This window comes from Lynx canadensis, chromosome B1, assembly GCF_007474595.2.
Source record: "Lynx canadensis isolate LIC74 chromosome B1, mLynCan4.pri.v2, whole genome shotgun sequence".
In the NCBI taxonomy this organism is placed as follows: domain Eukaryota; kingdom Metazoa; phylum Chordata; class Mammalia; order Carnivora; family Felidae; genus Lynx; species Lynx canadensis.
In genome coordinates, this window is record NC_044306.2 from 204483654 (window position 1) to 204499434 (window position 15781).

General features: G+C 59.9%; 1 protein-coding gene across 1 annotated transcript in view; it reads left to right on the top strand.

Annotated features, from left to right (window-relative positions):
- Positions 1-15781, top strand: part of ZFYVE28 (zinc finger FYVE-type containing 28) — a 118125-nt gene that overhangs the window by 60065 nt on the left and 42279 nt on the right. Inside the window, exons 3-6 of the mRNA XM_030314357.1 lie at positions 6244-6381; positions 8222-8424; positions 9907-9996; positions 12428-12517. Of these exons, the coding sequence (XP_030170217.1) occupies positions 6244-6381; positions 8222-8424; positions 9907-9996; positions 12428-12517 (521 nt within the window). The remainder of the gene's footprint in view (positions 1-6243; positions 6382-8221; positions 8425-9906; positions 9997-12427; positions 12518-15781) is intronic.

Below are 15781 nucleotides of genomic sequence, written 5' to 3' on the forward strand. Positions count from 1 at the left end.
CAGGCTCTGTGCTGACCCCTCAGAGCCTGGAGCCTGCTTCGGATTCTGAGTCTCCCTCGCTCTCTGCCCCTCCCCTGCTTATATTCTGTTTCCCTCTCAAAAATCAATAAATGTTAAAAATATTTTTAAAAATACTTAAAAAAAAACCCAATAGCCTCCTTTCGTCTTCTTACAAGAATGATACTGTGAGAAGCACATGGGCTGTGTTGGTGAGTCCTGCTCTCCATGGGCTGCCCGTGGGGGGCCGTGGGGGTGAGTCAGCGGGGGGCTGAGAGCCGGTGCGGTGGAGAAGGCCCAGGACCCCATTGGTGGCTCCGCCTTGCTGGCTCTGACTGTAGAAGGAGGCTGAGTCATTTGTTTTCATCGAAATGACCTTCTAGCTCATGAAAATTATGGACCGGGGCACACGTGAGTGTACAGTTTGTGTGTGTTCTCTTGCTTCAGAAACCATAAAGGATTAAAAACCATAGCTCCGAAGGATGAAGTAAATCCCGGATTGTTGCGATGGCCAAGTTGGGCCCCCCCCCCCATTCATATGTTCAAGTCCTAACCCCCAATCTTTAAAGACATAATTAAGGGAACATGAAATCGTCATGGGTGGGTCTGACCAGTGTCCTTGTAAGAAGAGAAGAGGGACGACCGTGTCAGGACACGGGGAGAGGACAGCCGTCTGCACGCCCAGGAGTGAGGCCTCAGAAGCCAACCTGCCCGTGCGTGGATCTCAGACTCCCAGCCTCCAGGACCGAGAGGAGCAAATGTCTGTTGTCTGGGCCGCCAGCGGCAGGGCTGTGTTATGGTGGCCCCAGGACACTAGTACAGTTGGGTTGGGATCCATGGTGCAAACGGGCTTGAAGTTGCTCTGGGCTGGATTCTGTCATCGACCTGTTTTCCCTAAGTCACACCGTAACGTTTGGGCGTCAAGGGAGTATAATTTTGGATGCTTCGGTGAAGAAAATTAAATGGCAAAATGTGCTAACAGACCTAGTACCCAAGTGTAGCTGGTTAATGGGTCATGGTGGGAGCGCGTGAGCCTTGCTGTAGCTCTGTGGTGTGACGGTTTGAGGTCTCCCCCGCGTGCGTGACCTGGCGAGGGGCACTCCCGAACCTCCCCGTGCCGGAAGGTGCTGGTGCCCACCGTGGCAGAGGTGGGTTCTCGGGGAGAGGGGGGTCCCTGGAGTGCCCTCACTGCAGACCCCAGCCTCCTGCCCACTGTGCGCTGCACCTGGGTGCACGCGTGGCCAGATGTCTGGACTTGCTGTCACAGGAGCTGTGCCCGGGGAGGACCGGGGCGGGGGGAGTCCCAGCAAGGCTGACCAGCTCCGCGGCGAGGCTGGGGAGCTCCTCACAGCACCCTCCCTTTGAATGACTGCATCGTTTCCGTACTGACCATTGGGCGTTCCTTACATACTCTGGACAGCAGCCTGCATCACGTTATGAAGTCCAATTATTTTCTCCCCGTCTTGGCTTGTTCTCTCATTCTCTGCCCAGTTTTGTGAAGGACGTAAGTTTTAGATTTTGAGAAAGGTCAGTTACCCACTTTCCCCCTTGTAGGTCGTGCCTTTGACGTGCTCTCTAAGAAGTCTTGGCCTGACCCGGGGTCATCAGATTGCCCCCCGTGTTTTCCTCTAGAAGTTCTGTGGTTTCAGAACTATGATCCATGTTGACATAACGTCAGGACACAGTGTGAGGACTGCACCGACGTTTTTTATTTATTTTTGCAAATGAATTTTCAGTTGTGCCTGCACATCATGCTGAAAAGACTGTCCTTTCTCCACTCAACAGACCGCACTTTCTGTACTAAATGACACCTTTATTGACAATCAGTACCCAGATACGTGTGGGCCTAGTTCTGGGCTGTCTGTTCTGTTCCCTTGGTCTGCCCGACTTTGGGCCAATTCCACACTGTCCTGATTAGGGCAGCAGATTTATCCTTGGTGTGAAATCACGTAGTGTCAGATCTCCAACTTTGTTCTTCTGTTTTGAAGTCGTTGGGGCTGCTCTCGGTCCTTCGCGTTTCTGTGTGAAATAGAGCAGCTGCGCATAAAAGTCTACGAAACCGCCCGCCGAGGGGCCAAACGGGACCACACTGGATCTGCACATCAGTGTTGGGGAAAGCGTGCGGTTTCGCCACTGAGCACGGTGCTGGCTATCGCCGCCTCCCATGGGCACCGCTGGCAGGAGGGACAGGGATCTTGGGATTCCTGGCTCTTCAGTGCCTGGGAGACAGCGTTCTGGTGACTTCTCACTTGCCCTGTTCCCAGTGAGGAATCCAGAGTCACCCGAGGCTTTGTTCTGTGTGTGTAGTATCTTTTCCTCTTACTACGTGTGAAGTTTTCTCTTTTCACTGGTTTCTATCAGTTTTATCATGCTGTGATTTGGTGCAGCTTTCTTTGTGCTCCCTGTGCTTTGGGTTCATTGAACTTCTTGGACCTTGAGTTTATTGTTGGTCATTAAATTGGACAAAAGTTGGTCGTAATTCCTTCAAAGATTTTTTCTGTCCCCTTCCTTCTTTCAGGTCTTGAGTGATAAGCCCCTTTGACATCTTTTCTTTTTATACTTATTTATTTTTTGAGAGAGAGAGAGAGAGAGCAAGCAAGGGAGGGGCAGAGAGAGGGAGAGAGAGGATCCAAAGCAGACTTCGTGCTGAGAGGGCAGAGCCCTATATGGGGCTCGAAACCACCAGCTGTGAGATCAGGACCTGAGCCGAAGTCTGACGCTTAACCACCTGAGCCCCGCAGGCGCCCTCTTTGACATGTTGAAGTCTGACACTCAGCGATGAGTTGTTATGTGTTTTGTTATGTGTTTTGTTCTCAGACTCACTGGAGAGTTGCTTTGTCTTCAAGTTTGTTGTTCTTTTCTAATGAAATGTCTCATCTGGGCTTAACCTCATCCAGTGGATTTGTTTTCCTCTCAGATAGTGTCTTTTTCCTCCTAGATCCGCGTGGGCCCTTTTTCTTTGTGGTCTCAGCGAACTTTTGGGACACGTGGGAGTCTGTTGTAAGGCTCAGCTCCTCCTCCACCATGTCCCCCGGTGGCCACTGCACCACCTGCATCAGGTCGGCCTGAGTTTTCTTTTTTAAATTTTTTTTTCAACGTTTTTTATTTATTTTTGGGACAGAGAGAGACAGAGCATGAATGGGGGAGGGGCAGAGAGAGAGGGAGACACAGTATCGGAAACAGGCTCCAGGCTCCGAGCCATCAGTCCAGAGCCTGACGCGGGCTCGAACTCACGGACCGCGAGATCGTGACCTGGCTGAAGTCGGATGCTTAACCGACTGTGCCACCCAGGCGCCCCTGAGTTTTCTTTTTATCATGTGTCATCTTTTCTTAATCCTTTGCAAGCCTGGTGATTTTTTATTAAACGTCTGACATTACGAATCTCGCCTTTCTGGGAGCTGAATAATTTTGTATTCCTACCAGTCTTTTTGAGCTTTGTTTTGTAATGCGGTTTGGTTACTCAGAAACCGTCTGATCCTTTTGGATCCTATTTTTTAAAGATGTTGGCGGAGTGGGGGGGGGGGGGCTTGCGCCTGGGTGGCTCAGTCAGTTGAGCGTCTGGCTTTGGCTCAGGTCATGATCTTGCGGTTTGTGAGTCCGAGCCCCGCATCAGGCTCTGTGCTGACAGCTCAGAGCCTGGAGCCTGTTTCGGGTTCTGTGTCTCCCTCTCTCTCTGCTCCTTCCCTGCTCATGCTCTGTCTCTCTCTCTCTCAAAAATAAATAAACATTAAAAAAAAAAGTTAGGGGGGGGGTCAGAGCTGAGTTTAATCTGGTGCCAACCACCCTCATCACCACAGCCGCGACACTTCTGGGTGCTCTGCCTTCTGCCCCGTGAACAGAACTGAGCTCTGGCCGCCGCTGCCTCCACTGCGTGCGTTGCCTCCTTGCTGGTCTCGCGGGCATGTGTCCTCGCAGGGCCCTCCCGGATCCGCGTGGTTTTCCCTGGGCAGCTCTCTGTCCTCTGGCTCAGGGCCTCTTCTTCTACTGTCCCAGTCCTCTGGACTCTCAGCTCTGCTCTTCACTGGGGAGTCCGCTGGGTCCCGCCTGGGGGCCCTCCCTCTGGGCTGGGCCCTGAACGGTTGCTCTGGGCCGCAAGCCAGGCAATCAGGGCTGTCCTGCCCATCTCTCTTCTGCCTGGTGGCTAGTGTCTTGGGAACCATAGTCTCGCTTTTCCCGTTACTGTTGTTGTTGCTTGAGGGAGGCAAATTCGGTTCCTGTCACTTGCACATTGGCCGGAATTGGAGGCCCTGCAACTGCTTGCTGAGACACACTCTGTGTTCAGCACGGTTCTTTCTGGGCACTGGGGGCCCAGCTAGAAGGAGACTAGAAGGAGACTAGAAGGAGACCCTGCCCTCACCCTCGGGCAGCTGATGTCCTGGCGGGCCAGGCAGGGTGGGGAGTGGGTCCAAGCAGCTCACAGGAGGTCAGAGCCCTGGCTCCCCCAATAGCAGACAAACACCTAGTGCTAACTATTGTGACTGCCCCTATTTGTTCGTTAGCTTGTTGAATCACCAGAAAGGGGCTTTCCTACCCAGAAAGCCTTTAAAAAGGAACTCCCAGCAGTACCACTTGACGTTGGTTGAATTTCATTTTTAGTTTTTGTGTTGTGAGGCAGAATTTCCTTCAGGGTTTAATGCATTGACTTTTGCATTAGAAAGTCATGCTTCCCACCTGTAGTGATCTTCCATATCTGCTTCCTTTTTTTTAAATGTTTATTTATTTTTGAGAGAGAGAGACAGTGCTGGGACAGCCTGTGTGCCGGGACCGTACATAGCTGTCCATCACAGGTGGGGCCTGTGGAGACGGTCAGGCGTGCGACCGTGACAGCGGCAGAATACAAGACTGAAAAGGAACCGTGCCCAACGTGTGGTCTTTCCTCCGGCGACACTTTCCCTGCTTCTGTGTTTCCCACTGTTTCCAATTTTCCTGTGGTAAATGTGCCTTAATTTTATCTTTAACAAATTAAAGAAAAAAACTAAACTTTCAATGTTCCTATAATTCTAGACAGCGAATGGTAAATGTGTAAAGAACAGGATGATTTTAAGAAAAGAATGAATGTGATTTAAGAAGCAATAAAATGAGCATGTTTCCCTTATATGTACAAAGAGTTCAAAACAGTTTCTTATCCTTTGTGTTTTGAACATGAGGAAATTAAGTAAAATAATTCTCAGGAGTCTTTAGAACAAAAGTTACCATGTATTAAGACTTGCTGTGGGCCAAACGGAGCCAAGAGTCTTACAGCCTCCAGCTCACACAGCCCTCCTGAAGGGCTGGTCTCCTTTTCCAGGCCTCCTGGACGATCAGAGAAGTTAAGCGGCCCGGCCCGTCCCAGGTTGCACAGCCGTGAGGGGCGGAGTCAGGGTCTCCACCTCCTGGAAGGAAGGGGGCACTTCTTCCACGCTGGCTGACTGACATGTTGCCGTGATTGATCTGCTGGTTCGAGAAGAGTCTGAGGGGATGCTCGGCCTGCTCTGTCTACAAAACTGAGGTTCAGAGAGGACAGTGGCTTTGCCCCCGGCCCTGGTTGCTGAGTCTGCCAGATGCCCCGGCCCCTGTGGTCACTGGTGCGGGGGGAGGCCCTCACACAGGACAGGCCTTGGAGTCCTCTGTGGAGGGTTTGAGAAGCCTGGTTTTACATACTGTCCCTCGGTGGCCTTACTCCCGGACAGCAGAGCTTGTCTGTATTGTGAACAGACCCAGGATGACACAGGCTTGTGGCGGTTCAAAGTGAACTTTTTGTGTACCTGTCCACCTAGCAGTGCCATTTCTCCGGCTCTGTCGTAGGAAATTCATGTACAGGTGTTGCGAGAGAGGTGTTCAGGGACAGTCCTCGTGGCCTCGGCTGCAGGGAGTGGGCGTGGGTCAGCAGGGGAAGACAAAGGCATACGGCCAGCGGCCGGTACAAAGGGCGAGGAAAAATCTACGTGGTGACGTGGGAGGCCCCCCCCAGGCCCGCGGTGAGCAGAGGAGATCAGAGTAATAGGCACAGCACTGCCCGCGCTCTGGCTACATGAGTGTGAGGAAGGGGCGTGGGCAAGGGGGAGCGGGACTTCACTCTGGGTGCTTCCGGACCGTGCGAACTTTTTGGAGCAATTGCAGAGCAAGCAGGGATCCGTTGCCATATCACCCTCATGATCTCAAAGAACAGGAAAACGCACTGTATGTGTTTTTCATATTTTTCAAGCAGTACCTGACGGCCACCAGCTGGGGCTGTGTCTTAGCGCCCTTTCTCTGTTTCTGATTCAGGACAACGTGTTAAACATCATTAACCAGATCATGGATGTGTGCATCCCCCAGGACCGAGCCCCACGGGATTTCTGCGTCAAGTTCCCCGAGGAGATCCGGCATGACAGCCTGGCGGGCCAGCTGTGGTTTGGGGCCGAGGTAGCGGGCAGCCAGCTGGGTCCAGGGTCACGGTGTGGGGCGTTGGGCCGCACCTGTGTGCACCTGCGGGGGCAGGGACCTGGTGTCTCCCTCCCCCTTCAAGAGCCCCACCCGCCATGGGTTACGGACGGACGGCGCGTTCTGATCAGGCCGCACGCCCCTTTGGAGGTGTGGGAAAGCCATGAACCTGCTCCCTCCAGATCTACATAAGCCAATATGGACACGAAGCTTCACGTGCAATTTCTGTGAGGTTCTCAGGCCCCCAGATGTGAAGGGTCTCCAGGTGGTTCTTACCAGCAACAATCCTAAATTAGGAGCAGTGTTTCCCTCGCCCTCTGACAGGAGGGGTCATTCTTGCCCAGGGGGTTGGGAGCTGTGTTCGGGTGCCTCAGTGGAGCCACCACCCTCTCCACCCCTCAGACCTTGACCTTCATCTCCCAGCGAGGAGACTGCAGCCTGAGGGGAGGGTGCCTGACCCGTGGTGGCCGGACCAGCCTCGCCCCAGCCAGCTGTTTCCCGTACCCGCACCTTGCGACCCCTCCCTTGGCCGTGCTGGGGTTCTCAGCCTGTCTCTGCCTCCCTCCCAGTGAATCTCGGGAATGCCCTGTCTTCCTCGGGCACGGCCTGGCCCTGTGTGTCCCCCACCTGACCCCTCTCACCCCGCTAGCCCGAGCCGCCTGATGGGAGGGTGTCCTCGCCAAGGCCCCAGTTGGTGTGGGTGGCCCCAGGCAGGCTAGCCCTGTCTCTGGTCTCAGTTCTCACTGCTGTCGAGCGGGTCCCAGGGGCAGGGAGCTGTGGAGCCATGACATGATGTAGGTCCTGGGCCCCGTGGCACTGGGCGCCGTCTCTCCCGTGTGGTCCCGGTGCCAGCCAGCTCCACGCTCCCCTCCAGGGTGGGTGGGAAATCAGCGACACCACACTCCGCCCCCCGGGAAAGTGCTTGTAGTCCCAGCTCCCCTCTGGGTCACTGTTGACAGGATAAGACATTGATGGGTGCTGGCCCAAGGTGGGCAGGGGAGTCCCACAACACCACAGCCCCACGCGGGGATTGCGTGGCCGCCCCTTGGCCGGGACCCGGGTCTGACGAGTACCCCAGGTCACTGGACGAGTGGAAGAAGCTGGGGAGGTGCACGCAGCCCGCACAGGCCTGTGACCTGCCTCCCACAGCCCAGGACAGGTGTGGGCAGACTTGCGGGCACGGAGGGACCCTCCTTATCGCCCAGAAGCCGGGCGTCCCGCACTGATGAGTCTTGGCTCAGAGGAAGGTCTGTGAGCATTTCTGGCAGCGGGGCGTCTTTACTGCCTAGAAAGGGCAGTGGTGTCAGGGAGCCCGGTAGGCCCCGAGTGCCACCCCAACGTGGTGTCAGGGACTCCCAGGCACCCACCCCCAGTCTGTGGGCTGGGCGTGGAGGGGGCAGGAGTCACCTGAGCGGGGCCCCTGCACGGAGCCCCCAGACCCAAGAGCCTCGGTGGGTCGGCCTTCCCTTTCTGCCCACGTCTGGGTCTGTGTGGGGGACCCTATCAGCCACAGGGGGAGTATGTGTTGTCGCGGCCGTGGCTACTCTGGGTTAGGAGAGACTGCTGGCCCCAGAGCGAGGAGACAGTAGGAGGCGAGGGTGCTCCTGGGAGCGGGGCCCAGGGGAGGAGGGTCACAGCGGGGCCCAGCCACCGCTCTTGTGGCTTCCTGTCCTGCATCACGGTCCCCGCGGCTGTGGCACCACAGCCCTCCGTGGCGGCTCTTGAGCTCGGGCTCCGCAGAGCCGGGCGGGGGGAGGAAGGACCCCGGGCCGTCGGGCTCCAGGAGGCTCTGAGTGACCTGCCCCGCGTTCTCTGCTCACAGTGCCTGGCCGCCGGCTCCATCATCATGAACCGCGAGCTGGAGAGCATGGCCATGCGCCCGCTGGCCAAGGAGCTGACGCGCAGCCTGGAGGACGTGCGGGGCGCCCTCCGCGATCAGGCGCTGCGGGACCTCAGCACCTACACGGAGAAGATGAGGGAGGCGCTGAGGCACTTCGACGTCCTGTTTGCTGAGTTCGAGCTGAGGTGACCCTGAGGGGGAGGCCCCAGCCCTGCAGCGCGTCCCGGGTCCCGGTATTCAAGCTGCGCACGCCCACTGATGGCGGTTCAGGGCCATCAGTCTGCGTAGTTAACCCCGGAGGCCCAACGCGGGGCCGCTGGGGGGTCAGGCTGGGTGACCTTCCCGGGGGTCTGGCCCACCCCCTCTGCCTCTCCCTGATGCACCCCGGCGCTAAAGACCCGGGAGCTTCCTGCAAGCAGCCGTCACCCAGAGTGGACGTGCCGCCCGCCAAAGGCTCTGCGGCTCCCCTCTGCCTCCTGCCTCGCCTCCGCCTCTGACCCACCCCCCACCTCCGACCTCCTGCCTCACTTCCCACCTCTGACCTCTACCCTCTGCTTCCCACCTCGCTTCCTGACTCTGACCTCCCCCCTCTGGCCACCTGCCTCGCTTCCTGCCTCTGACCTCTCACCTCTGACCTCCTGCCTCGCCTCCCCTGGTGACTGGGCTCACCGTATGGGGCTTGTTGGTCGCCAGCTGCCCCCTGATCCCACCTGTTCACCCACTCACCCCACAAACGCCCGAGCATCACTTCCATGCTCTCAGATCTGGGGCGCGGCAGAGCAAGGGAGAGGTGGCCGTGGCTCCAGCTGCCTGGGATGAGGGCGAGGGCACCTCCCCAGGTTAGGGGGGGTCTGTGAGGATCACAGGGTGCCCTCTCCCCCTTCCCCCAGCACCACCACCTGCCGTGAGCTCCACCCGTCCCCTCCTGCCTGCTGTCCAGCCAGTGCCTCCCCCCCCACTCCCCATGGGCTGCCGTCACCTGCTCCTTCCTCGGAGGACACAGGTGGGGCCTGGGGGCCTCCTCGCAGGGCTTTGGAAAAGCGCAGGACCGGGAGTCAGGCACGCCACCAGCTCCCACACGCGCGGAGACGCTCGCAGTAGGCGAGAAACAGTGGGACCCCAAATCCACACCACGGTGATCCCAGTTGGTAAAAGCCGTCCATCGTGTGACCCGATGACCTAGGGAAGGAACCCAGCCTGGATGTTAAAGGCGGTTCTCTCTAGGAGGTGGGAGCGCGGACAGTTGTTTTCTGTGTCCTCTTCCAGATAAGCTTTTATAACGAGGAAAAGTTAGAGCTACTGACTCAGAAGGAAAGAAACACGTTCTCACCCCGGGGGACATTTGGACAAAGTGTCACTTGCCCGTGAGGCCCCCATGCTCACACCGCCCAGTCCTGGCCGCCCCCACCCCCCACCCCCACCCCGTGGTTCACCCACCCACACGCGCGTTCATTCTTGCACTGATTCTCACGCGCTCACCAGGGTGGGTGCCCGGGCAGGGGCGTCGCAGAAGTGGGCGGTCGGGGCCCAGACGGGGCAGGGCCGGGGGGGCCAGGAGGCACTGGACCAGGCTGACCCTGCTTTAAAATGGACACGGCCCTGCTGGGAGAGGCGGCGGGGGGACGCGTGGCCGGCGGGCAGCCCTCACTCGCCGGCTGTGTTTGCAGCTACGTCTCTGCCATGGTGCCGGTGAAGTCGCCCAGGGAGTACTACGTGCAGCAGGAGGTCATTGTGCTGTTCTGCGAGACCGTGGAGAGGTGAGGGCCACCCCCCGCCCCCTGGCCGCCACAGGGCCCCTCTCCTCCCTGGAAAGAGGAAAGAGGCCGGCTGGGAGCCCGGGCAAGGCAGGGACGGGGCGCCTGCAGTGGGGGGGGGGGGGGGAAGGCTCCAGCCCCCTTCTGCCACCAAGTCACCTTCCCCCAGCAAGCAGCGGGCAGACCCAGAGCCTCCTTCCTCAGCTCCACCGTCACTTTCCTCCGCTCTCCTCCGCGCCCAGAGCACACATCCTGCAGGGAAGTTCCCCCCACCCCCACCCCGTAGAGGAGCAGAGCTGTGGCAGGCAGCACGGAGAGCTGGGGTCCTCACCTCCCCCCCACCTCACCTCCTTGCTCCCTCCTGCCTCACCTCCTCGCTCCCCGCCCCCCGCCTCACCTCCTCACTCCCCACCCGCCTCACCTCCTCACTCCCCCCACCCCGCCTCACCTCCTCACTCCCCCCACCCCGCCTCACCTCCTCACTCCCCACCCGCCTCACCTCCTCACTCCCCACTGTCTCACCTCCTCACTCCCCCCTGCCTCACCTTCTTATTCTTCTCTGCCTCACCTCCTCACTCCCCCACCTCAGCTCCCCACTCCCCCCACCCCGCCTCACCTCCTCACTCCCCCCACCCCGCCTCACCTACTCACTCCCCACTGTCTCACCTCCTCACTCTCTCCCTCCCACCCATCTCACCTCCTCGCTCCCCCCACCCCACCTCACCTTCTCACTCCCCCCCACCTCACCTCCTTGCTCCCCATTGTCTCACCTCCTCACTCCCCCCACCCCACCTCACCTTCTCACCCCCCCCCCCACCTCACCTCCTTGCTCCCCATTGTCTCACCTCCTCGCTCCCCCCCACCCCACCGCACCTTCTCACTGCCCCCCCACCTCACCTCCTTGCTCCCTCCTGCCTCACCTCCTCACTCCCCCACCTCAGCTCCTCACTCCCCCCACCCTGCCTCACCTCCTCACCTCCCCCCTGCCTCACCTCACTCCCCACTGTCTCACCTCCTCACTCCCCCCCCCCCCCCCGTCTCACCTTCTCACTCTCCCCTACCTCTCACCTCCTCACTCCCTCCCCCCACCTCATCACTACCCCTACCCCTGCCTCACCTCACTCCCCCCTGCCTCACCTCCTTACCCTCCCCTGCCTCACCTCCTCTCTCCCCCCTGCCTCACCTCCTCACTCCCTCCCCCCCACCTCATCACTACCCCTACCCCTGCCTCACCTCACTCCCCCTGCCTCACCTCCTTACCCTCCCCTGCCTCATCTCCTCTCTCCCCCCTGCCTCACCTCCCCCCACCTCACCTCCTCACCTCCCCGTCTTCCTCACCTCCATACCCACCTCACCTCTCTGCCTTCCTCATCTCCTCATTTCCATGCCTCTAAACCTCCTCACCTCCATACCTTCCTCATCTCCTTACCCTCCACACCTGCTTACCTTCCCATCTTCCTCACCTCCTCCAGCCTCACCTCCATGCCTTTCTCACCTTCCTCCCTTCCTCACCTCCAGCCTCCAAGCCTCCTCACCCTCCTCACTCCCCACCTCCCTCCCTCACCTCCCTACCCTCCTCACCTCCTCACCTCTTCACCTTCCTCTCCTGCTCAGTCTTCATCTCACCTCCTCACGGCCTCGCCCCCTCCCTCCTCTTCCCTTCTCATTTCCTCATCTCCACAGGCCAGGATGCAGCTCCCAAACAAGGCTCTGTGGAGCGAATCATCAACAGTCTTGTCGTGCTTTGGGCAGTAATTGAAGTCAGACTTTGAGACTAAAGTTTAGTCTAGAGTGTTTCTCCTGTTTAGCTAGTGCTGTGTGGTATTAGGTAAGTTTTGAAATTGCCTAATGTCACATCATAATTAAAGACGCGTTATTCGCCGTTGATGTATGTGAAAGACACTTCAAGCGGCTGAAAAACACGATGGCGTAAAGTTCCTTTTACTCGGAGCCTCCCTCCGTGGTGCCAGCAGGCGCCAGCTCACTGAGCATAGAGCGAGAGCCGCTGCGTTGGCCTGGGGAGTGGGGATAAATCCGGGGGGGACGGTTTCCTCGGGGAAGCGTCAGGTCATCTGGGGCAGTGTTTTTGTTCCCTGTTTATTCTTGCCGCTCGAGCCATTTGGTTGGCTGGACGCCGTCGCTGCCCGTGGGCCCCCCTCAGCAAGCGCCCCTTCCCCTCCCAGCACCCTCTGTCCCGGAGGCGCGTCAGGCAGGAGAAAAGTGGGGAGAGGGAAGCACCAGGCCTGCTCGGGCCTTCTGGAGTGCAGCGGTTGCCAGCAGTGGCCCCGTGTGCGTGTGAGGGCCCACGGTGTCCAGTGTCACCTTCCCGGCTGTCTGCCGAGCACAGACGCAGGTGAGGGTGGCCTGGGCCGCGGTGGGTGTGGGCGGGCAGGCCTCACCCTTCTTGCTTTCTTGCTCTCTGCCCCTCGGCCAGGGCCCTGGACTTCGGGTACCTGACCCAGGACATGATTGACGACTATGAACCGGCCCTCATGTTCACCATCCCCAGGTTGGCCATCGTGTGGTGAGTGCTCCCGGGCCCGGGGCAGCCGCCGTGCAGAAGCCGGGCAGGACTGTGGAGGACCGGGCCCCTTCTGGCACTGACACCCCCAACGCTGGCTGTCAGCCGCCTGCACAGCACCACGCAGGCCTGCTGGCGCCCCTCACCAGTGTTCTGAGGCCGAGGGGGGACCCCCCACCCTAGACAGTGCGAGATGGCTGGACACCCAACAGCCGGCTGGACAGGTGACGTGGACAGTCGCTGGACTCACAGCCCAGGGGAGGAGCACCCCGCACGCCGCATGGAGCCACGTGGGGTGCACGCAGAGGCAGAGCGCCCAGCTCGGGCCGTGGGGGGAGGCTGCGTGTAACGAGAGGGTGGGACGCCCCTGGCTCCCGTGGGCGGGTGTGACGGGGTTACCTGAACCATTCAAGGCTGGCGTGGAGGTGAAATGAAAGCTGTCAGGTGAAGAGGAGGTGGGAGCAGCTGGTCTGGCCACGGGGCGGGGGGCGTGCCTGGGCGGGAGCCTTTTCTGCTGGGCGGAGGGTGCGGGGGGAGATGAGTGGCGACAGCAGGGGAGCTCAGGCTTGGGCCTTTGGGGTCTCGTGGGCTCAGAGACGCCGGGCAGCACACGGTTGGGCCCTAAGTATGCCAAGGCAGGAAGTGCCCGATCACTTGCTGGGTGCCCAGAGCTTCCCCGAGCCAAGGTCAGAGCCCAGGTGTTGTGGGCTTGGTCCACTGCTGTTCAGCCACACCCTGACTCCCACACAGGGACTGCCCTTCTCTCCTGCCAGGTGAGGGGGCAGGGGGAGGGCGGTCACAGAGGGAGGAGGAGGGCAATGGGCCACGGGGGTGTCTGTGGGCCTGGAAGTTAGGGAGGGGCCCGGTGGGCAGCTGGTGTGCAGGCGTGCGGCTGGGCAGAGAGGACGGGAGTCCTCGGGGCAGATGCCGATTGTGGATGTGATCGTCAGCGAAAGCCGCCCTGGGGGAGTGTGGGGTGACGCGGAGGCCAGGACTGGTCCAGGCACAGAATCCTCTCCTTGGGAAATGGGGGTGCGGTGGCGGGAGCAGTCGGGGGCAGTGGCGGTGCTGCAGGATGGGGCCAGCTTCTGGGCCACAGGGGCTTCCCTCGCCCACAGGGGGCGGGACTCGGTGTGCCGTGCGGAAGTGTGGGAGCTGCGGGCAGACCCCGCCCTGGGCTGGCCCAGAAGCACCTGCCGCTGCCCTGAGACCCCAGAGATGAGCAGAGGCTCAGCTGAGGAAGGGCTGGGAGACGGGCCAGGGCGAGCGGCTGTCACTTCCCAGGACCCCAGGGAACCCTGAGCAGCGCCCTCTGGACACCTCACTTTCCCGGGTGGGGCAAGGGGGCGGCCGCCTGGCCTCAGTCTCCCTGGCCTGGCTGTGTCCTCAGAGCCGGCTTCCCTGGGGGTCTCAGTTTGCCAGAACCCCTTGGGCCTGGTGCCTCCTTCTGTTTTCCTTGTCCCCAAGAGACGGTGTCCTAATCAGGGAAAACAGGAGTGGGTCCCATCACACCAGAGGGGCAACATGTCACAGTCGCCTCAATTGCTGGGCTCCGGGACTCTCCCTCCACCCGAAGCTGGAGGAGGCAGAGGACAGACGTCCCCAGTGGGACAACTCACGTGGTCTGGCCTGACATGTCCTGGAGCGTCCCCTCGGACGGGGCCATGTGATTTTGTTACATCGTTTGCTTTCTAGGCAATGGTTCTCTGTGGCCAAACGTGTAGAAGAAAACGCTGCTTCGAGCTGGGGCCTTAATGTTTATGGGGTGGGGGCGCTAGGGTCTGCAGCCCTTCCCGTGAGAGCCGGCTTTGCCCTTCCTCTGCGGTTCACACGCCGCTTTGCGGGAAGCGCCCAGCCCCTGGCCTGGCCCTGGTTCTTTCCTAAATTCCTTGGTGAGTGCCTGGAAGTTCAGGATCAGGTGCCCCCGCCACGGAGCCCCCTCGTGGGGTCTGTGGCCGCCCGATGGGGTTCCCAGGCTGCCTTTCCTTCGGAGCTGCCTCACAGCGCACAAAGGCCGGCGCAGGTGCGCACTGACCGGCCTGCTCTGACGAGCTGCCCCGCGGGGAGGAGCCCCGCACAGCACCCAGGGGGCCGGGCAGCACCCTGCATCTCGGGTCAGGACGGACTTGCCTGTTCTAAGCCTCATGGGAGCACCAGACGCTCTTAGGCGGTTTTAAAATAAACCCCGGTTTAGGATAAGGTGAGGCATCAGACAGCCTGAGCGCATGGCTTCCAGGTTCTCACCCTGAAGCCTGCCGAGTGGGTCTGTTCAGCCCTTTACCAGCCTACCTATCAGCATTGGCCCAGGCCCGGTGACCACAGGACCATGGTCTCAGGCCTTTCTATTGTCACTGAGCGGCCACCTGAGGCCACCTCTCCCTGACTGGCATCACTGCACCCTGTTTGCAGACCACGGCTGCCCCGCACACATCTGAGCTTCTGTTCCTTCTCTGTCCCTCGTCCTGGGAGGGAGAGTGAGGGCCCCGTGGGCTGGGCCCTTGCCCTGTCGTCCCCCCTGGCAGCCCCGTGTGGAGTTCCCTCGGAAGTCCCCAGAAATGAGGGGGCTCCAAGTCACAGCGAAGGGAGGCAGCTTTGTAGTTGGATTGAACGGAGAGCAGGTGCAGGCCAGGCCGGTCAGAAGTGGGAGCAGATGCAGGGGCCCCAAGCGCAGAGCATGGGGAGCAGAGGGGCTCGGCTCGGCTTGGCCAGGAGGGTGGCCTCACTACAGCCACCCCCGTCCACCTCAGAACATCGCCAGCCCTCGAGCAGAGGCAGGGGTTACAGCCTCAGAGCCAGGCTGCCTGGCCGTGGCCGAAATCCTCCTTCCTTCCTGGAGGAAGCTGTTCCCAGAGCTGCCCCCTTCAGGGTCACCTCCCCAGGTGCCTGATGCTGCCTCTCTCCTTCCTCACTGTCCTTGGTGGCTGCTCTGGGCCAGACAGGCAGCATCACAGCTGCACGGGGTGGGGCCTGGGCCTTGCTCTGTCTGTACTTGCCCAGCAAGCACGTGTGGAGCACCTGCTGTGTACCTGACCCTGTGCTTGTCCCCAGGGACACTATTATGCCCGTGGGGAGTGCACGGGTAGGTGAAACGAGCAGTTGCTGTGGAGTGTTCTGGATGCTGGGGTGGGGTAGGGGGCTTGGAGCAGGACCCTCTGGAGTGGACAAGAGCTGGTAGCATGGGGGAGAGGCTCCCTGGGTTCTGGAGCAGAGCTCCGGGAGTCAGGATGGGAGCCTGGCAGGTGGTGGACTGCGGGCAGGCAGCATGTG